This window comes from Crocodylus porosus, unplaced genomic scaffold (genome assembly GCF_001723895.1).
Source record: "Crocodylus porosus isolate Cpor-Errol unplaced genomic scaffold, CroPor_comp1, whole genome shotgun sequence".
NCBI lineage: Eukaryota > Metazoa > Chordata > Crocodylia > Crocodylidae > Crocodylus > Crocodylus porosus.
In genome coordinates, this window is record NW_017728916.1 from 29463250 (window position 1) to 29486124 (window position 22875).

The window sequence follows — 22875 nt, forward strand, 5'->3', positions numbered from 1 at the left end:
TTTTGGGACCCCACTACAGAATGGATATGGACAAATTGGAGAGACTCCAGAGGAGGGCAACAAACATGATGAGGGGGCTGGTGGACATAACTTATGAGGAAAGACTGAGGCAACTGGGCTTGTTTAGTCTACAGAAGAGAAGTTGGAGAGGAGATTTAATAACAGCCTTCAACTACCTGAAGTGGGGTTCAAAGGAGGATGGAGCTAGACTGTTCTCAGTGGTGGCAGATGACAGAAGAGGAGCGACAATCTCAAGTTGCAGCAAGGGAAGTTTAGGTTAGATATGAAGAAGAATTTTCTCATTGGAGCAGGTTGCGGACTCTCCATCTTTGGAGGTTTTTAAGATTTGTCTAGACAAAGCCTCAGCTTGGATGATCTAGTTGGGGATGGCCTTACTTTGAGTAGGGGTTGGACTAGATAACCTGAGGTCTCTTCCAACCCTAACTGGTTATGATTCTATGAACAGCCCAGCTCTTGGGCTGTCCCCCAGTAATAGGTCTTTAAATGTACAGTTTCCAACTGGCTTTTAGTAGTAATAATATGCATGTTTATAGTACCTTTTATTCTCTTAATTCTCTTAATGCATTTCTAAATAAACTGTGTGGCATCCGATGAAATAGACAAATATTAATCTTTCCATTTTATAGCTGGAAGAATTAAGGCACAGAGATATCAAGTGATCTACCTTAGGTCATACAGGGCACATCTACATATGCCTATTAACGGGCAGCAATATACTCCAGAGCTTATCGTGAATGAGTGTGTTGCTACCAGGTGTGTGTCTGCATGTGTGCCCAGGATTGCAGCAGACTGAGTTGGGGTGGAGCAGCTCTGGCTAGCAGGAAACCTGGGTGGTTAGCCTGCTTGCCCCAGGGCTGCTTCCCCCAACTCAACCTGCTGTGTAGGAGCTGAGTGGGGAACAAAGGTGCTTCAGTGCTAGGCTAGCTATCAGGCAGCCCCCCACATTGAAGCACCCTCATGCCCCAGACAGACCAGGCAGCATCTATACATGTGCTGCTGCGTTTTTAAAATTAGTTTACTCCTGCCTAATAGGGATGCACATGTAGACACCAAGATGTTTAATGCACAACTAATTTGTCTAACGTGCAGTAAACATCTCATGTAGATGCACTCACAGTGAGTCAGTAGATAAGACAGTCACAAATCTGTAAGTCTTGGGTCTGAGTTCTTTAAGTGCCCTGACTAGTCCAGATTCCCTCCTTAATACCCTTGTCAAATTATTTATAGTAGATTTATTCACATAGTCGGTAGGACATCAAAAATTTCTAATTATATCTAGTCATGTCAAATGACAATTATGCCTTTAGTTCAGTTTGCCAAACAATGCTTAGCCAAAGAAAGGCTAGCCAAAATGCTTTGACCGAAGAAAGAGGAGGCATCTCAAGCATGTGCAGTGTAAAGCCTATAAGAGGGGCCCTGTGAGAAATCTGCCCTGTTTCCATAGAAAGCTCCTAGGTAAGTGTACAGGGGTACTGGAGCTTGCAAAGAGGGGCAGGTCCCATGGCATTCCAAACATCCTGCTGCATTCCTGCTACCTTTAGCATTCATTTCCATGAGTAATTGTCTATGTCAGCTGGGATTTTAAATCTGGTTTTTAAGGAAGGAAGGCATTTTTAAGAAATCTGTATATTTTAAATCCATAATTAATTACGGAGTTTTGTGCAGCAATAAGGAGGGAATTGCCATTTCTATTTTACAGTATTGACCAGCTTCCAGGCTGCTCACCATCCATCTCATATCACACCAGGTAAGACCCTGATTTACTTAATTCCATGGAAAGTAAGAGAATCTCTAGTGTGGGACTGTGAAACAGCTGAACTGGCAGATTGACAGTTGAATTAATTATATTCCCTAATCTTTATTCCCACTGGTCCAAAGATTGTATATTGTGCTTGGGCTTTGCTTGCAGATAGGAGGCATGGTCTCAGTGCCTTGTCTTGAAGCTACTGATCACTGATGCTACTAACTGGAGGTTAGTTTTTGATATGATAGTGCTGAAACTGGTTGGATCCTGCCATATGAGAGACTACTGAACAATTTTAACCTTTATCTATGGGACATACACATTATTATATTACTTTCTCTAGAATTTGTTATTAACATCTATGTTAGCTGTTATTGAAAAAACAGTTTTGATTGCGACGTACGAGCCATTTTGTAAAGGGTAATACAGTAAAACCTTGTTATGATTTTTGTTAGCATGTCCACTTAACTATCCATACTTCCCACATTAAAAAAAATATATTTACTAGGTGAATGCAGTAGGGAATACTCATATTGCTCAAATTTAGGCAATTTAGGCATCTACATGCATAGTTTGCCTTATAAAATGGCCTCACTTTCTAAGATCATGAACCTTTAGCAGTGAGAAATATATATTTATTTTTTAAGAACCTAATTTTGGTTTAGAAGTCAAAATTATATTATTTAAAACCTGGCCCCATGTTTAAACCCTTGTCCTTAGTTCTTGTTATGAATGACAAGTGAGGTGTAAGTAGGGTGGGATGGGTGGGTCATCAAACAGGACACTGATTTAGAAAAGAAAACCAACACTTGCCACCTCTTCCAGCATTATAGTGCTTGGTATTTGCTATTCCTCTTTCCTTCACCCATCACTAAGTTGCTAAAATTGCTAGTTATGCCTCTGATGAATTCAGTGCCATAGCAAGGTGGGGGGAAAGGTGAGTGGGGCGACTGCCCTTGGGGCTGAAGCGAAGGGGCACCAACAGGTGCTGCCCAGCTGTGGCAGGGAGCAAGGCAGAGCTGTAAGTGGCTTGTCTGGGACTGTGCAGGGATGCGGGGAGGGCGGGTCCCACCTCTAGATGCACTCCCAGGCAAGCATGGGGGGCGGTGCCCCCTGGGTCTGTGCATCCTTGGCACTGCACTGGATGGATTATAGTCTATTACAAGTATACAAGGTACTGCGATAATATATTTAAAAGCTGCATTAACCATGACTTCTATTTTGTATTCCTACTTAGCAATTCAAACAATTTAATAATTCACACTAGGCCTCTGGGCATCATTGTGACTTAGCAAGCATGTATACTATAACTTTAATGATTTTACTTTTAGAAAATCTTACTAAATTGACCTAAGGATAGCACATTTGATTTTCTCCATAATGTCACAACAGTTCTGTACAAATCTTCTTAATAAAAGGCTATAAAGAATAACATTGCCCCGCCAACCTTGCACCCTTTCACTGTAATTATATAAAGAAAAATGTTCAAAAGTGCCCAAAGCCTGGATTTTTAAAAGGTATTTATGAGTTGCTGTGCTCAGTATTTTAAGGCCTAAGTGACTTTTATCGCTATTATCAAAAGTGATGTACGCAAGTAGGCCCCAAAGTTGAACTGATTTTCAGTAGACACCTTTGAAAAAGGGACTCACAGACTAAAACATCTCAAGGGAAGAAAATGTAAGAGGCTGCAGCCATGTGGTACAGAATATTGAATAATTATCAATATATCTTCTTTTCTCTCTATTAGAGGTCACTGCTGCCCTGACCTGAATAAACCATCACCATGTCTTCAGATGCTGAGATGGCAGCATTTGGAGTGGCTGCTCCCTACCTCCGAAAATCGGAAAAGGAGAGAATTGAGGCCCAGAATAGGCCTTTCGATGCCAAGTCAGCTGTCTTTGTGGTGCATGCTAAGGAATCCTTTGTGAAAGGCAGCGTCCAGAGCAGAGAAGGAGGGAAGGTCACAGTCAAGACTGAAAAGGGAGAGGTGAGTAAAAATAAGGAGTAAAGAATTCCAATGTGACCCTTCTCTGTGTTCTTGGCTGACATAAGCTGGTTTCTTGTTTCCTTGGCAGACTGTGACTGTTAAAGATGATCAAGTCTTCTCAATGAACCCTCCTAAATTTGATAAAATTGAGGACATGGCTATGATGACCCATCTCCATGAACCTGCTGTACTGTATAACCTCAAAGAGCGTTATGCAGCCTGGATGATCTATGTAAGTATAGACTGAAATTTTCCAAGGGTGGGTGCAATTACATTAAGCTGTGTGGAAGCCAGTCAGATTATCTCTGTTTTGCAGACCTACTCAGGTCTTTTCTGCGTCACTATCAATCCCTACAAGTGGCTGCCAGTGTACAACCCAGAGGTGGTCTTGGCATACAGGGGGAAAAAGCGTCAAGAGGCCCCTCCCCACATCTTCTCCATCTCTGACAATGCCTATCAGGCCATGTTAACTGGTGAGTAGTTCAAGCTCTTTAAACAAACAACAATTTCTTAAGGGGACTCACACAGTCCCTTCCTGAAAATGTGGTTCCTATTTTTTCAAAAACATTTCATGTGCAGTTGTGTACACATCACTATGAGCTTTGTGTTCTTCACAGCTATTATCATTGCTAGTATAAAATACGCTTAGGATGAGACTCAGGATGGTCCATGACATGCTTAAAATGATGGAATTTAGTCACCAAAATAACTAAAAGCAGCTCATAATACCCCTGTTCCAGTGGCTGCAGAATCCATCAGGCACCTATATTAATTTCACAAATACACTAAAACCTTCAGGTTTCTCTCGTCATCTGGACAAGCATGGAAGCCCTGCATCTTAACAACTAGATGTCTACCTCCTGTCCCAGCTCCTGTGCAATCTAAAAATGAGTTTGAATAGAATTCAGAGATTGTGTAATGCCCATTAACAGCATTGGATCCTTCAAAAATGCATTTGTAACCCCTTTGTTTTTAAGAAGTGGTAAGAGGAAGAAAAGCAAGTGTGGTATTGCTTCTTAAATTTTGCATAGTAATCTTGAAAGTTAAAACACTCTGCCAGGAACTGGGAGACCATAGCTCTAGGTCAGTGGTACTCAGTCTATGGCCCACGGACTGAATGCAACCTGTTAAGGCCGTATGAATGGGCTGTCACCTTTACACCTCAGCCACTCATTCTTTTTTCCCTCCTGCTGCTGAATGCAGTATTGCAGGGGGGCGAGGGGAGAAGGGATGGACGGAGTATGAATGGTGGTGGGTTCCACATCTCCTGGGCTCCACAACTGTGCCAATGGGGTGTCTTGGGCCAGAGACTGTGAGTTCGTGAGCTCACAACACTCCTTGAAAGCTGAAGGGGTTTGGCAACACCTGCCTTGCCCTTTTCTTGTCCCTCAGCTGGTTTCCTATTTTAAGATTTGTCCTGCTTATTGAGCTTCACGTTTCTAAGCCTGTTTCAGAAGAAATGTAAGCCCATATCCCCTACTCTCTAGGAAGGTGCTTTAGCACTGGATGAGAGACTAAACTGGTGGGAAGGGGGCATTTCTCAGCAGTCCTGTTGAATCTAGTCCACTGTACTGAAATAAATGAAAGCTTCAGAGGGGCAGAAGGATTGCAAATGCAAAGGAGGCTGACTCCAGATTAGTGTTCAGGGCACTTAGCTGAAGGGAGAGGGCACAGTGGAAATAATGGCTGCATCCAGATGAACAGGGGCATGAGCTTGCAGCAGCACAAATAGTAGTGACACAAATTTGTGCTGCTACTTTATGCCTCAGCGCCCAACCCCACACTTGTGCTGTGTTGTGGCACAAAATGGCCTGCTGTTGACAAACTGCCCTTGCCCAGCCCCCTCAGCTCCCTGTGTGCTGGAGCAGCCGGGATACAAATGGAGTGTAGAGATGCTCTGGCTGGCATCTAGAGAATCTCACTAGAGGACCAAGCCTCTGTTTGTTCAGGCACACACTATTGTAGCATGTTCTGTTCTGTGTTTTTTCCTGGTGCTTTTTTTTGCTATTAGAAAATCCTGGTAGCAAATTTTGCCCCTGCATTATAAATTTGCTGTGGGGGGCACGTTTTAATGTTCCACATGTGCAGTTTGTGGTGCCACATTCACCTGTTCTCAGTCTTTTATTTTTAAAATTACCCCTTAATAAATTTTGAGTTTTGCAAAAGTAAAAATAATATATATTCCCATTGTCAAATAAAATGTCGTAACCATATTCCTTATTTTATTCCAAGAAAACTCAGTGGGCACATCTACATGAGACACTATGTCACCGTAAGCAGTGAGCTATGGCAATGTAGCTCATTGTTACAGTGACATAGCTTCAGCAGACACTAATCATGATGCTGCCACTACTGTGCAGTAGCAATGAGTTAATGTGCAGTACCTCATTGCTACTTCACAGTAGGGTTGGAAATCACCTGTGTGCTACCAGGACTTCGCAGTACTGGTGGGTACTACAAAGTCATTTAGTATTTGTTAAAACAAGTACTACGTGACTGTACAGTATTAACTGTGCAGTGGGGACCAACATAGAGCTAACTTTAAAATAAATCATAGAGTCATATATGTTTTACTATGTTTAGAACAATATTGAATTATATGGAAAACGTGAAAATGGGAGTCTAGAAAGGTGCAGTACAAAATTAAATTTATTTTAAGATGCACAGTTTATCTATTTATTTATTAGATGTGTATGTCACCCTTCCTAACAAAGGCAGCTCACAAAAAGGGACAGAAACAACATATAAAAGCAAATGGAAATAAGTATGAAAACAAAGGCTTCTTAAACAATATCCCAGCATAGCCTGTCTTGCTAAATGCCTGTCTAAATAGGAAGGTCTTGCAGCAGTTCCAGAAAATGTCCAGGCTCTGGCTCTGGTAGTCCTGAAGTGAGAGGCTGTTCCAAAGCTTGTGGTGATTACTGAGAATGACCTCCCACATGTTTTGATTGTTAAAGACAAATGTGATATATACACATCTAGTTAAATGGCTTGTGTAATGCCTATAGACTGAAATTAGCTAAAATATGAAGGCGCTTGGTAAAAATAACAAAAAGCTATCCTTTTATTTTTTCCAAAAGCTCATGGTTTTTGTTATCCAACAGTAGACACATCTGCAGGTTATAGAGACTGCTGAATTTATAGCAAGGTCTCACTGAAGTGCAGTCAGAGAGAGCATGGGGCAACACACTTCCCTTCAACTCTTCTCCCTGACATTAATGGACCCCTGCTCTCTTCCACCAGCTGTCACAGGAATTCTTATCTTTCTTTCTTCCTACCCACTCAACAGTCAGCTCCTATGGCAGCAGAAGCAACTTCAAAATAATTATTGCTTAAAGCAGTGTAGTTCCTGAAAATCTGTGCAAACTATTGGAACAGAATTGATGTGCCACTGTGCAGAAAGAAATGCAAGATGTGTGAAGGGAGTGGACTGAGTACAAGAGAAAGCCTGACCCTTTCACCTTGAGAGTGGAGTATCCACTTTCAAGAGAGACCTGGGTTCTCTTCCTTGCATCTATAAGCATTTATGCATTTCCTGTGAAATAGCTATTGGATGAAACCAAAAAATAATCTTGTTAGCAGAATACTTCAAACACTAGGCAAGAGAGTCATACTCCCTGTTGCATTCGTTTGCAACATAATTCCTGAATGACTTTCTGCACTGTGGCCCAACTTTAGCAGGAAGAATGTAGAGTGGCACTCTCCACTCTGCATAGTGTCAGACACTCTGGTATGAACCATAGGTTTGATTCTTAAGCAGACCTTCAATTCAGACTGCCCACTTCCCAGATAAGTGTAATCAGCATTAGCTTATATAGAAAAGTAGTGTCAGCCGAGAAGTGTTTTGGAAGATCTTTCTGAAGCCTCTGCTGGCTACACATTGCCCTGGAGCCCTCTGCTTCAGGGCTCTCCTCATCGCGGCAAATCCCCAGAGCTCTGCTTCTTCTCCAGGTTTCCCATCTTCTTACCAGTTGGCACAGTCTTCTCAGGACCTGCTGTCCTGGGTTCTCCAGGATTGCCAGTCAGGCTTCTTTCCTTTCTCTTCTTCCTTCTCTCCCACTCTCTCTCATGATGCTTCCTCCAGTGCCTGGAGGCAAATGTGTGTTCACTCGCCACCTGATTTATACTGGCCATGGTGGTTATACTGGTTATACTCTAACCCCTCTCACCGGTGGTTGATTCCCTCCACTAGTGCACAATGCCCTCTATGGCTACCCACTCCCATGGCAAAACCTAGTAATGGGGCTCCTGTCTGAGCCCCTGTTACAGGGAGGACAGAGCAAGTGCTTCAGGGACATCCTCAAGGCCAACTTAAAAATATGCAACAACAATGTCAACTCATGAGAGACTGTCACCCAGGACTGCCTCAAATGGAGGAAGAATCTGCTGCAGGGATCTCAGTACAGTAAAATCCATGATATGTGGCATGGGGGAGGTGCCGATAACATAAAAATACTGGTTACCTGAGAGCACAGGGTTTCCACTTGGATGCAGAGCGGGGGTGGGGGGGCTGGCAGTGGCCATACATGGAATGGGGGGGTGGGGAAGGGGTGGTGGCAGCCACGTGCAGAGCAGCAACAAAACAGTGTGGTGTGGTGGGTGGTGGCAACAGTAGCTGCATGAGAGCTTCCCCCCCCCCACTCCTCCCTGCACCCCACAGCATCTGGCCAGCTGGCCAAAAATTCCAGTTACTAGAGTGTGCAGGTTAGTAAAATCCCAGATAACAGGGATTTTACTGTATTCTGAAACCTCCTCACATCAACAGCAGATCTACATACTCTGTACTTGAACCTGAAACTGATCCAAAATTTGATCTAAACCATTTCACTTGATGAGGTTTGTGTAAAATTGAATTTTTAAGGAAAAAATGGAAAGAAAATTGAAAGAAATTTTTTTTGTAAAAAGATCTGAAGTCCGTGTTTCCTGTGGTGATTCTATCAATTTGTGTGACCTTAACTCTGCTAATTATTACTAAGAAAGCTATATAATAAAAAATGACCAACCTAACTAGGTAGTAGGGGTGTGCGAAGTGGGCCCTAATCGATTCGGATTTGGCCCAAATCAAGGACAGTGATTCAATTCATTGATTTGGATCGCTGTCCCTGATTCAATTCAGCCGAATCTGAAGATTCAATGCTGATTCAGAGAATCAGATGTTTAGACATAGACACAGCTTTAAAAGTTTTTTCTACATACATTGAGGTACCAGCATGGCTTGTGAAAGCTGTGATGCTGGGGCAGATGAAGCGTCCCACAGGAGTGCGGGGGGGACCTCCACGTGCTCAGTGGCAAACCCAGAAGTAGACCAGAAGTACTTCCAAACTGCTTCTGGGTCTGCTGGGGAGCATGCAGGCCCCCCTCCCCATGACTGTGGCTCAGCAATCGGCTGCAGGAGGACCCTGGGTGCCCATCCCCCAGACCCAGGAGGCACCAGTCACCAACTGAGGGGGGTAGGGGGGGTGCACTTCCTGGAAGACCTGAAAGTGGATCAGAAGTGCTTATGGTCCACCTCTGGGTCTGCTGCTGAGCGCACTGGGGAGCCCCCTGCACTCCTGTGGGACACTCCATGCACCCCAGCATCGCCACATTCATAAGCCCCTGCTACCTAGATGCATGTAGAAAAAACAATTAAAGCTGTCTCTGTGTCCGAATCTTTCCAAATCTCTCTGAATTGATTCAGAGGGTTCTGATTCAATTTGAAGAGATTAAAGGGTCCTCTGATTCAATTCAGATTTGGAGATTTGGCCACCGAATTGGGCCAAATCTCCACCAAATTGAATCAGGGACTGAAGCTTCTTACAGCCCTACTAGGTAGAACCATTCCATGAGAAAACTCAAAATAACTTTGTCCGAAATGGAATTATTTTTTATAAACTTGGTTTTGTTTGTTTCTCTTCTGTCCTCTTTTTATTCCTTTTGCCACTGAATGCAGAAGAATGAATGGTGTTGAGAGATTTGATATTTTTCTTTCCACAGTTATTGTTTTCTTTTTCATTCTGTAACTTTTAAAGACGCCTGCAAGTTTGGAAGATACAGATTAGCTAAAGGAAAATGAACACAAGAACATAAAGAAAAAATCATTGAAAAAATCTAATTTTTGTCAAGAATATTTCAGAAAAAAATTTATCGGGCTCATATTGACTTCAACTGCATTTCAGTCTTTTTCATGTTACTCATTAATTTTTGTTGACTTTGTCTTTTTCACAGACCGTGAGAATCAGTCAATCTTGATCACGTATGTATACTTCCCCACTTTGGTTAATTTTTGTTTGGGCATGTGCATCAGGATAAACTAGCTGATTATATATTCTCTACTTCTCTGTTTTGTTTGACAGTGGAGAATCTGGTGCGGGAAAGACTGTGAACACAAAGCGTGTCATCCAGTACTTTGCAACAATTGCAGCTAGTGGAGAGAAGAAGAAGGAAGAGCAGACCGGCAAAATGCATGTGAGTTTCTAGAGAAAATTTAAATATTGTGTTCTGTAACTTGGTTTTAAAGGTATAATTTAATAATAATTATTACTTTATAGGGGACTCTGGAAGACCAAATCATCAGTGCCAATCCGCTACTGGAGGCCTTTGGTAATGCCAAGACTGTGAGGAATGACAACTCCTCGCGTTTTGTAAGTTGAACTGTCAGATATGTTTCTAATTACAGATAAACAGAAGTTTCTTGCTTCTGTTACTAAAATGGAATGGTGAGACAATTTATATTCATACTACTAGGGATTTTTAACAATGCCTTTACTTAACTACAAATAATGAATGAAACATACATATAAATAACAAAATTTATGTGAAACAAATACATACATTTCCTTTTGTATTTCCCTAGCCATTTTCTGTACTCTTCAAGTAAATATCTATTTCCTTGAATATCTGATAGAGTCCTCTCATATTATATAGGTTCTTTCAGCAGAGTCATTCATTAGGACTTTGCGAAACAGCACCTTTCCATTTCAACTTCCGTTTTGCCATTTTGAAGGGACAGTGTTTCATTTGGTGAATTTGATTGATTGACGGTCACTGTCCCCAAGGTGACCATGAATCTGCAGTTCCCCTACCAGGTCATTCCCTGTGCCCAACACCAAGTCCAGTAAGGCATCCCCCCTAGTGGGACCGTATACCTCCGATGTTAGGTGAAAATCCTGTACGCAGGTTAAGAACCTGCATGAATGGTTGGATTTGGCTGAGTGCTACTCCCAGCAGATGGTAGGATAGTTTAGGTCCCTCATGACAACCATGTCCCTAGACTGTACAGTCTCTGAGAGCTTCCTGAAGAATTCCAAGTCCAGCTCTTCTTCTTGATGTAGTGGTCTGTAGCAGACCCCCACCACCAAGTCCCTCTTCCCTTTCCAATGCATGCTAATAGAATATATCTAAGGTGAAATCCTGACCCCTCTGAAGTGAAGGGAAAAATTACCTTTAACTTCAGTAGTGCCAGGGCTCCATTCTTGCAGTCTGTCTAAAACTTATTTCACTGAAATGTTCTTCTTCCCCATTTTAAAGGGTAAATTCATCAGAATCCATTTTGGCACCACAGGGAAATTGGCTTCTGCTGACATTGAAACATGTAAGAGATCCTCCTGGATATATCAAAATTTCCTTCTTTTCTTTTCTTGTTCTATTTTCTTGTGGCTAATTGCATTTTATGGGCCTTACCAGATCTGCTGGAGAAGTCCAGAGTTACTTTCCAGCTCAAGTCAGAAAGAAGCTACCACATATTTTATCAGATCACATCCAACAAGAAGCCAGAGCTCATTGGTAAGAGGTATCACTAACATTTTTCACAAAAGATGATAACTGGGCAACAACTACTGATGAACTTTATTGCTTGGCCAGTTAAACTAAGCCCATATGTGTCCCATTCTTGCTTTCAGAGATGCTTCTGATTACCACGAACCCATATGACTATCCCTTTGTGAGTCAAGGGGAGATCACTGTTGCCAGCATTGATGACCAGGAGGAGCTGATGGCCACAGATGTAAGTAACATGTGGCAATTATTTGGGCTCCACAATTCAACAAGGATGTGGGGAAACTTGAGAAAGTCCAGAGAAGAGCCACGTGCATGATCAGAGGTCAGGAAAATAGACCTTACGATGACAGGCTGAGAGCCATGGGGCTCTTTAGCCTGGAAAAGTGCAGGCTCAGGGGTGATCTGATGGCCACCTATAAGTTTATCAGGGGTGAACACCAGGATTTGGGGGAACGTTTGTTCACCAGAGCGCCCCAAGGGATGACGAGGTCAAATGGTCATAAACTACTGCGAGACCGTTTCAGGCTGGACATAAGAAAGAATTTCTTTACTGTCTGAGCCCCCAAGGTCTGGAATAGCCTGCCACTGGAGGTGGTTTAAGCATCTACATTGAACACCTTCAAGAGCAAATTGGATGCTTATCTTGCTGGGATCCTATGACCCCAGCTGACTTCCTGCCTTTTGGGTGGGGGGCTGGACTCAATGATCTTCCGAGGTCCCTTCCAGCCCTAATGTCTATGAAATCTATGAAATTATTATGTGGAGTGTTAGCTTTAATAGATTGAATCTTTATTTTATTGATTCTGTTGCCAGAGTGCCATTGATATCCTGGGTTTCAATTCTGATGAAAAAACAGCCATTTACAAGCTGACAGGGGCAGTCATGCACTATGGGAACCTGAAATTCAAACAGAAGCAGCGTGAGGAGCAAGCAGAGCCGGATGGCACAGAAGGTATTAACAGAATTTGCAACTGAAGTTTCAATAATACAAGCATTTATTTAAGACATAGAAGCTGAAATGTGACAAAATGCCATTCTTGAGTGTAGATTTTCCAAGGTACAAATGTCACTTAAGTGGTTTACTTTCACTGAATTTCAAAAAACCTTTATTTTGAATTTCATGGCTTTAGTGCCACCACCAATTCCTCTATAAACTCTAGTAACAGAGCAGACCATTTACCAATGCATTTACCAATGCAGTACCATTTACCAACGATTTCCCATTCAGCACATTCTTCTATTTATGGTACAGCAATTGATACTTTTCTCTGGGTGTATTTAGTTGCTGACAAGGCTGCCTATCTGATGGGTCTGAACTCGGCTGACCTGCTTAAAGCCCTTTGTTACCCCCGAGTCAAGGTTGGAAATGAGTTTGTGACCAAAGGTCAAACTGTGCAACAGGTAACAAGCAACTGGAAATTTAGAATTAATACTTTAACTTGACACCAAAGTTGTCAGGATTTCCTCTTCTTCTTTGTATGATAACTCCAGTCTTTTTTCCATTGGCTAGGTGTACAATTCAGTTGGTGCTCTGGGAAAAGCTGTATACGAGAAGATGTTCTTGTGGATGGTTGTTCGTATCAACCAGCAGCTGGATACTAAACAGTCAAGACAATACTTCATTGGTGTACTGGACATTGCTGGCTTTGAGATCTTTGATGTAAGGGGCAGGGATATGATAACATCTTTTTTTGTTACATTTTCTAGAAATACCTGTTTTTTCTAACCAGGTGACTATATCTCCCCTAAACACAAAGCATGACCCTTGAAAGGCTTTACTTTTAAAAACAGATTTATGGCACACAGATAGAAATGTCACTTGCAGTTTTTCATTCTGCAAGCTTGTTAGTAGGTTCAAGTTAGGATGATTTAAGTCTTTGCATCTGGCAAAATAAGATTTAGAAGCATTCTGGAGTGTGCAAGGATCACAACATTTGGAAACACAAAGGCAGGCCCGGGGATTGAAGCATACGCAGGCCCGAGCCAGGTGCCCAGAAATTCACTTGTGGGCGAAGATAAGAGTGCATATAAGCATGGTGAGAGGGTCAGATGGGTGAACACCGGGCAAAAGAGGATACATATATCCTTTAGTTAAGCTCTCGTGGAAATGTAGAAGTTCTGGGGCAGCAGCATGTGTGAGGGCACACAAACATCCAAGGCCTTGCTCTGAACACACAGAAATTCATTCATTAGCATGGTAAAATACTCAAGGAAAAGAGAGTTGTGTAACACCCACTCTGTCTGGGAGCTCAGGTTAATGAAATCTTTTTCCAGAAATTGCCTTAAAGTAGTATAATAAATACTAGACTTTAACTTAATATTGATTTAAAAAATAATGAGAATCTCATGAACTGTGTCTTTGCATTCTCTTCTTTCTTTAGTATGAAAGCACAAGTTTCCCAGAGAGCATTGCACATAGGGCCTGGCAACAGACCTCAATATGTTTAGAGTAGGAGGCCCTTGTAGAATTGAGTGTGGACAGCACAGACACTCACACTGCTGCTGCATCTTAAAAATGGGAATATTTGTGTTTGGTTTTGTGCAGTTCAACAGCTTTGAACAGCTGTGCATCAACTTCACCAATGAGAAACTGCAACAGTTTTTCAACCATCACATGTTTGTGCTGGAGCAGGAAGAGTACAAGAAGGAAGGAATTGAATGGACATTCATTGACTTTGGGATGGACTTGGCTGCCTGCATTGAGCTCATTGAGAAGGTATTTTTTTCTGTTCAAGTGCCACTTATGTTCAAGAATTCATTAGCTGCTGGGGAGCCATCATGAATTTTAAAAGGAGTCTTTCATGTACAGGTATAAATGTTCAGATTAAGTTATTTAAAATATTTTGATCCTTAATTAATTTTTTGAGCTAGAGGCATTAAGGAGGTCACACAACTTCAATCAACAATTCTGGAAAGATAGTGTAGACCAGTGGTTCTCAGCCTTTTTTGTACCAGGATCCATTTGTAAACATCAGTGGCCAATCCCTACCCAGTGCCCTCCATCCCCAGGCTCCAGGCCCCCCCACTGTGTGGAGCAGTGGGTGGGGGTGTGGGACAGGGCAGGTATGTGGGGGGCAGGGAGGGCCCCAAACAGCCTGTTGGAGACTGGAACGCTGACAGCCTGCAAAGGAAGAGCCAGGATTTCCTTCATTTTTCTCCTTTAGAGGAGAATCCATTTTTAAAGTTTTCTGATACATGTTTACAGTTTGTTTGTGACCCTTTCTTATATTCTTGCAACCCACTTTTGGATTGAGGCCCACAGGTTGAGAAATGTTAGCATAGACAACTTTATAGCAAGACTATCTTCAGAAGCTCTGAAAGATTTCTGTTTCCAAAGGAAACATACAGAATCTGCAAAAGAAACAAAGTTTTCTTTCTTCATGTATTTGTGGTGAACACACACTATGGCTTGATACATTATTCCTCACATAGATATCTTTTGAGTGTGGCAACAGCAAAGCAGTAAAATTTTATGTAATGTGCATAGAATTTAGGATATTAGTTGCAAGCATGCTGTTCAGTTAAAAGACCCTTCTAACTCAGTATTGCCACATGTTGTGAACTATTTTGGGTAAGGACATTTTGTAAACATGACAAAGTTTTTGCATTATTTAATCTCTGAAGGGTGTTTTGACAGAAGAGTGAATTTCCATGAGTCATTATGTTACAATCAAGAGAGCTAACATATGTGAATATCAGTTTGATTAGTCACACTTTTTACAAAGTTATGCACTTAGACAACATCTTCTGATTTGTTTCTTAGCCTCCAAGAAATGGTCACATTGCCTAGAAGGCCAATTTGTAACTGATTTCATTTGTATGCTGCTGTTTCTTTCAGCCCATGGGCATTTTCTCCATCCTGGAAGAAGAGTGCATGTTCCCCAAGGCAACTGACACTTCCTTCAAGAACAAGCTCTACGATCAGCATCTGGGCAAGTCCAACAACTTCCAGAAACCGAAGCCTGCCAAAGGAAAGGCTGAGGCCCACTTCTCCCTGGTGCACTACGCAGGCACAGTGGACTACAACATCACTGGCTGGCTTGACAAGAACAAGGACCCCCTGAATGAAACTGTCATTGGGCTGTACCAGAAAGCATCACTGAAAACACTGGCTCTGCTCTTTGCTACATATGGTGGACCAGAAGGTAGTAATTTCTGTACAACCAGTATTTTGATTGATTCACAGCAGGTGCTTCTAGTAAAACTAAGAAAAAAAGTTAAGTTTTAAAATGCACTATGTATGTCTTCTTAGATGCACAGATCTTAAGGCCAGAAGGGACTTGGTTGCTATTAACGTAGGCTATTGGGCTGAATGCAGCAATTCCTGCAGTGTGCAAAATTATTCTCCTTCTTACTACATAAGGAATCATAATTGGACTCCTTGAAGTGTAGCTGAATTAGAGCATATCCTTATAAATGTGTCTTAACTTGAAGTAACTCTGAGTTTTGATGCGGGGTTGCATCTTATTTCCCATTTGAACTCTCCTAGCTTCAACTTCAAGACATTTGATCTTGTTCTCTTTTTTGTCTCCATTTCCTTTAAAAAGACAAATACATTTCCTCAAATGTTAATCATATCTTTATTTTATATTGTTCAGAGGGTGGTGCTGGCAAGAAGGGCAGCAAGAAGAAGGGTTCTTCTTTCCAGACTGTTTCTGCTCTTTTTAGGGTATGGTATTTTTCTTTTTTTCCTTGAAGATAAGGAGAAAAAATTCAGGTCTTCAAAATGTAGTTTCTAATTGTCTAACTTGTGACAAAAATCCTTTGAAATTCTTGGTCTAGAATTCCATTTAAGCTCCATGTCCTTGATTATAAAGTATGTCCTTTTTTCCCCTCCCAAAATATAATATTGTATAAAACAGAAAACAAAAAACCAACACAATTGCTAAAGGAGTATGCAGAAATAACAGTTACATGGTAAGAGATGAGGCATACTCTCCAGGGGCAACCCTCTTCCCCTTTTGAAGTGGTTAAAACATACCTCTGCCCATATCTGGTTATTTCAATTTGAAGTAATTTGTTAAAATGTAAGGAAACTTAGAAAAGTCATTTTCATATTTTCACAAATAGCAAAAGATTGCTTGATCAAAAAAGAGCAAGAATTCATTGTGCAAATTTCAGAGAAGGGAAAAAGCAGAAGCAGCTTGGAGAAATACACATTTGATTGGATAGATGGTTGATTGCAGTGCAGTTATTTGGCACTTTATAGTGCCACTCATAAAATTGTAGGAAGCTAACAATACATTTTCTTTTGTGGCATCACAGGAGAATTTAAACAAGCTGATGTCCAATCTGAGAAGCACTCATCCTCATTTTGTACGATGTATCATTCCCAATGAAACAAAAACTCCCGGTAAGGAGCTTCACTACAAAGAGACATTAGTGTGAAGCAGCCATACCCTTCCCAGCTATACTGATTTTTGCTGTGTTTTGTTAAGGTGCCATGGAACATGAGCTGGTGCTGCACCAGCTGCGGTGTAACGGCGTGCTGGAAGGGATCAGAATTTGCAGGAAAGGCTTCCCCAGCAGAATCATTTATGGAGACTTTAAGCAAAGGTCAGATTGTTCTTCTTCATTGCCTCATTATGATCACATTTTGCTCCTTGTGTTTTCTACAGTATTTAGCACATAATCTCTTGTAAATGCTAAATTAAAATAATTCTTAGTTAGCAATGAGCTTATCATTTCACAAGGTCCTGTCTGCACAGAGTGTGTTATAGTAAGGTATATCATTGATACAAAGTTCCTCAAACTGTCCTGAAGGCTGAGGATATTGACTGGGGTTTGCCAGTGCTCCTGCTGGGACTAAAATGCAGATGTCCCTGACTACAGAGTCATGTCCTTCTGCTCTGGGACAGACCAATCACCACATTTGGGATCAAGAAGTAATTTTACCTCATGGTAAGATTGGTACAGGATGGCTGTATCTACCTGAGATGCTGATTGTGCAATTGTTACTGTGCAGTCATTTAGTACTTAGACACAAGTACTAAATGACTGTGTAGTAATGAGTTACTGCGCAGTAGCATCACAGAATAGCTTTTAGTTGACACTGACTACACAGTAACTCATTACTACTGCGCAGTAGCCTTGTGTCATGCTTCGTGCCACATGAAGCTGCTGTGCAGTAGTAATGGGCTACTGCACAGTCAGCATCTCATGTAGATGTGGCCACTATGAGGTTTTTTGCCTTTTTCTGTAGTGGGGGGCTTGGCCCTCTTCCTGGGCTCACTCAAGCACATGTTAACAATCCTTGTAGCAGCAGGATATTGACTCCCATTGCCCCTCTATTTTATCTGTGGCAAGTTAGTGTGCTATGCCTTGTACTTGTGTAAAAAGGTTGATTGTAGGTTTAGTAATAGGTCAGGCAGGTAATTTTATGGGATGATCACCTCTGAAGATCCCTTCCAGCCCTACTTTTCTATGACTTCAGATTCCTTGATTCTTTAACTTAACCTGACCATCTCATGGCATGAGGACAGATCCAGTCAGACCTTGATCTGCTGTTCTGGGGTCATAAACTGCTATATATGTTGATGTTCTGTAACAGCATGTTGGAAGCAGTCATAATCTGCAAGAAATACAGCCTCAGTAGCAATGGTGGTTTGGTGATTAAGACAATCTCATTTTTGTTTTTTCTGATAGATATAAGGTTTTAAAGACTATAATCTTTGATTATATCTTCAACAGCATTACTTCTTCATATTCTGTTTCCACCCCAGATACCGGGTTTTAAATGCAAGTGCTATCCCAGAAGGACAGTTCATCGATAGCAAGAAAGCTTCTGAGAAACTCCTTGGATCCATTGATATTGACCACACCCAGTATAAATTTGGACACACCAAGGTACAAGGATGGTTTTGTTCAAATATGGTCTGTCCATGTTTCATACAGATTTAGAGTGACATTCTGAAGCATTCCATTTCTTTAGGTGTTTTTCAAAGCTGGACTGCTGGGTCTTCTAGAGGAGATGCGAGATGACAAGCTGGCAGAGCTTATCACACGCACACAAGCCAGATGTCGAGGCTTCCTGATGAGAGTTGAATACCAGAAAATGGTGGAAAGAAGGTAGGAATTTGTTTTCTTAAATTAAATATACTGTGCTTGGCCTGCTTTGATTATATGCATAACATGCACAGTACTTAATATGTATACTAATTACATTTCAGGGAGTCTGTCTTCTGTATTCAATACAATATTCGTGCATTCATGAATGTTAAGCACTGGCCCTGGATGAAGCTGTACTTCAAAATCAAACCCTTGCTGAAGAGTGCTGAGTCTGAGAAGGAGATGGCTACCATGAAGGAAGAGTTTGAGAAAATGAAGGAAGAGCTTGCTAAATCTGAGGCAAAAAGGAAGGAACTAGAGGAAAAAATGGTGTCCTTGATGCAAGAGAAAAATGACTTGCAGCTCCAAGTGCAGGCTGTGAGTATTGCTAGAATATTTTAACCTTGTTTTATAGAGTGGAATCTAAGCCTGAAAGATGCAAATGTACATCACCAAGAAGAGACTCACAAACTACAAATTAATTTGTTCTAAGAAAATGTTGCAGGTCACATTATAAAAGAGTGCAGATAACGTGTTCATATTTAAACAAGTACAGTTGGACCACTCACATGCCTTGCAGCTAATATATATGTTTAAATGATGATGATCATTTAAATAATTATATATATGATGACACCCCTGGATGGATGATAGTGGAGTGGAACCTAATATATTTGAACCCTTTAAAATGAATTAATCCACATAAAAGGAAAGCAAACACTTCCCTTTGAAGAGTACAACATTTGTTCCTCTAATCTACATTTTCATCCATCTGGGCCAGGATTCATAGTGTCTCAGTATGCACCTAACCTTAGGCATTATCTGTGTAATTTTGGAACACCTGTTCCAGCAGGGAGATTCAAATAACCTTGTTAGGTGTCTAGCATCCTTGTAGTGGTAAGTAGAGCCTCAGGGGCACATCTTCACAAGAAGCTTACTAGGGCTGTGCAAAGCTTCGATTGCTGATTTGATTCAGCAGCGATGCGGCCCGATTCAGCAGCTGAATCTCCAAATCCAAATCAAATCAAGAGACCCTTTAATCTCTCCAAATCAAATCAGAACCCTCTGAATTGATGCAAAGAGATTTAATGATTTGGACGTAGACACAGCTTTAAATGTTTTTTCTACATACCTCAAGGTACCAGGAGGCTTGTGAATACTGAAATGGTGGGGCAGGTGGAGCATTCCACAGGAGTGTGGGGGTGGGGGTGGGTCCCCTGCATGCTTGGTGGCAGACCTGGAAGTGGACTGCAAGTGCTTCTGGTCCACTTCTGGGTCTGCTGCTAGGCATGCTGGGGACCCCCCCGTGCTCCCATGGGATGCCCCATCCGCCCCACCGTCTCAGCATTCACGAGCTGTGCCTGGCACCTCAAGGTATGTAGAAAAAACATTTAAAGCTGTGTCCATGGCTGGATCGCTGATTCTCTGAATCAACATCGAATCTTCTGATTCGGATTCGGCTGAATTGAATCAGGACAATGATCCGAATCAACAAATTGAATCACTCTCCCCTGAATTGGGCTGAATCCAAATCAAATACAGCCCACTTCACACAACCTTAAAGCTTACTGCTCAGTAGACTAATTAGCTGCACAGTATATGTTTTGGTTTCTATACATGCACCACTATTAGGCTGGAGTAAACTAATTTACTCTGTAGCAAGATTTTTTACAAGTACTGTCCTGATGCAGAATAAAAAACTCTAGAGCACACATGTAAATGCAGCCTGGGATGGCTGGGGCATGAGGGTGTTTCAGAGCAGAGCCCCTGCACTGAAGCACCCTCATGACCTAGTCAGTTCCTTTGCAGCACATTGAGCCGGGGAGAGCAGTCCCCTGGGCTCCCTGCCAGCCAGAGCTGCTTTGCTCTGCTCTGCCCTGGCTCAGTGTGCTGCATTTCTAGGTGCATGTTCAAATGGCAGTGAACTCCAGAGTTGATTGTTTTGCTTCAATTGCACAAGTAGATGCACCTCAGAGGTTTGTGAGACAGTTGTAGGTTTATGCTTCTAGGTGCTCTATACTAGAATGTGGAGCAATTCTCACACTCAGAAAGCTTGGAGTTTCTAAGAGACAGCCTGAATTCCCACCACTTTTATGATAACCATTAGGCATCTTCACACACAGGCAATTGACAATAACAATTTTAATTTTTGATATATATGCATGAGTTTCTGAAAATAGATGATTCACAATATGTGATGGTTGAGCTGTATTTAGAGCAAATATCCAGAAAGTGAGAGACCCCGGTTCTCAACCTCAAAGGGATTTAAATCCAAAATGCCATCTTCTCAGGACATTACTCTAGATACCAGGTACAAAAGAGTCTAAGTGAGGGCAATTATGTTCAAGTTGGACCCCTAGGTAGTCACAACTGCCAGGGAGTGAGTGAATAGGGGCATCAAATAGGGCAAGCAGTTTGCAGGCCAGTTTGCAAGTCAGTTTGCCACTCCCCTCTTTGAAGGGGAGCCTTCAGAAAATGGAACCTTTCAGGACAAAGGAGCAGTAAAGAGGTCAGCTTATAGGTGAGTTTGCTGAGGAAGGTCTGCTTGGAAGAAGGGCAGCAAAACAGAGGTGGTGGATTAAGAGACCCAGAGAAATGCCTGGAGGACACTGCAATGCCAGAGCCATTTGCACTGCCTGTGATTGCACCTGTGAGGTGTCTGTCCAGGCAGGGCTGCTCACTGTCAAGGCTTCCAACCAGGTCCTGGTTTGTTTGGAAACTTCAGCTGTGGAGGCTGCAGCCTTCAGGTTCCTTCCAGTGACATCCAGGTGAAGGAGTGCCTGCAATGTGAGTGATACCTCCTCACGGTATCCCTCAGAGAGCAAGCAAGGGAGCATGAGGAGGAGGTGGAAAGGCTCTGAAGCATCCTCCACCCTGAGGACTTCATTGATTTGATGCTGAAGGACACCTCTAGGACTGTGGAGAAAGGACTGCCAGGGACAGCACTAGAGAAAGGAGAGGACATGGACTCCCAGAAAGGTGGAAGTTGGAATCTCGTAGCCTCTGGCAGGAAGCAGAAGCTTTCATCTCAACCTGCAGCAGTTTGCCTGGAGAAAAGATATGGAGCTCTAGCAATAGAGGAGGAGCTAGCTCCATCGGTGGAGGAGGACAGGTCAGGCCTTGCCAAGGAGGAAAGGATCGAGACCACTTCCACCAAGAAGTGACAGGTGGTAGTGTTTGGAGACTGCCTTTTGAGGGGAATGGAGGCATCCATCTGCTGGCCTGACCTGTAGTGTTGGGAGGTCTGCTGCTTGCCCTGAGCCTGGATCTGAGATGTCATGGAAGGATTACTGAGACTATTACCCCATGCTGGTCATCCGGGTAGGCATGAATGATGCTGCCAGGAGAGGTCCTGAGCAGTTCATAAGTGATGCAGGGCTCTGGGTGCAAGGACAAAGGGCACAGGGGCTCAGGTGGTGTTTGTCTCAATCATCCCCAGTCTACAGGAAGGGCCTGGGCAGGAACAAATGCATCCTGCAGATCAGTGCGTGTCTGCACAGATGCTGTTGCCAGCAGGGCTTTGGCTTCTTCAATGACTGTATTTTGTTCCAGGAAGAAGGATTGTTAGGAAAAGGTGGATCCACCTGAAGAAGACAGGGAAGTGCATCTTCACAGACAGTACAGGTTGGATGAATGGACTATAAAGTGGACAGAAAACTGGTCGGGGATCACCGGGTTCAGAGGGTAGGAGCCAATGGCTCAATGTCTAGTTGGCAGCTGGTATCAAGTGGAGTGCTCCAGCAGTTGGTCATGGGCTCAGTTTTGTTCCATGTTTTCATCAGTGACCTGGACGATGGCATAGAGTACACCCTCAGCAAGTTTGCAGATGACACCAAGCCACGGGGAGTAGTAAATACACTGGAAAGTAGGGCTAGGATTCAGAGAGACCTCAACAAATTGGAGAACTGGTCCAAAAGAAATCTGTTGAGGTTCAAGGAGAAGTGGAAAGTCCTGAGCTTAGGATAGAACAACCCCATGCACTGGTATAGGCCAGGGACTGACTGGCTAAGCAGAAAACAACTGGGGATTACAGTGGGCATAAACTGAATGAGCCAACAATGTGCTCTTGTTGCAAAGAAGGCTAATGGCGTATCATAGAATCATAGAATCATGAGTCAGAAGGGACCTAGACCGATCATTGAGTCCGACCCGCCGCCATGGGCAGGAATGACACTGGGGGTGGAAGGGGTCATAAGACCCCAGCCAAGTGCCTATCCAGTCTCCTCTTGAAGATTTCCAGGGAAGGTGAGAGCACCACCTCTCTGGGAAGCCTATTCCAGGCTCTGGCCACCCTTACAGTGAAGTAGTTCTTCCTAAT

The 22875-nt window shown here is 42.6% G+C and overlaps 1 protein-coding gene across 2 annotated transcripts in view; it reads left to right on the forward strand.

Annotated features, from left to right (window-relative positions):
• Positions 1-1720: 1720 nt before the first annotated feature.
• Positions 1721-22875, forward strand: part of LOC109311090 (myosin heavy chain, skeletal muscle, adult-like) — a 37161-nt gene continuing 16006 nt past the window's right edge. The window contains exons 1-21 of one of the 2 annotated variants that reach the window (XM_019536530.1): positions 1721-1768; positions 3515-3752; positions 3841-3984; positions 4069-4225; positions 9960-9987; positions 10088-10199; positions 10283-10375; positions 11262-11325; positions 11418-11516; positions 11633-11736; positions 12324-12462; positions 12793-12911; positions 13021-13170; positions 14056-14226; positions 15349-15655; positions 16109-16179; positions 16776-16863; positions 16949-17066; positions 18233-18356; positions 18442-18578; positions 18680-18935. In XM_019536530.1, coding sequence (XP_019392075.1) covers positions 3549-3752; positions 3841-3984; positions 4069-4225; positions 9960-9987; positions 10088-10199; positions 10283-10375; positions 11262-11325; positions 11418-11516; positions 11633-11736; positions 12324-12462; positions 12793-12911; positions 13021-13170; positions 14056-14226; positions 15349-15655; positions 16109-16179; positions 16776-16863; positions 16949-17066; positions 18233-18356; positions 18442-18578; positions 18680-18935 — 2685 coding nt within the window. In that variant the 5' untranslated portion in view covers positions 1721-1768; positions 3515-3548. Of the gene's footprint in view, positions 1769-3514; positions 3753-3840; positions 3985-4068; positions 4226-9959; positions 9988-10087; positions 10200-10282; positions 10376-11261; positions 11326-11417; positions 11517-11632; positions 11737-12323; positions 12463-12792; positions 12912-13020; positions 13171-14050; positions 14227-15348; positions 15656-16108; positions 16180-16775; positions 16864-16948; positions 17067-18232; positions 18357-18441; positions 18579-18679; positions 18936-22875 lie in introns of both variants that reach the window. The other variant, XM_019536531.1, reaches the window with a different exon arrangement.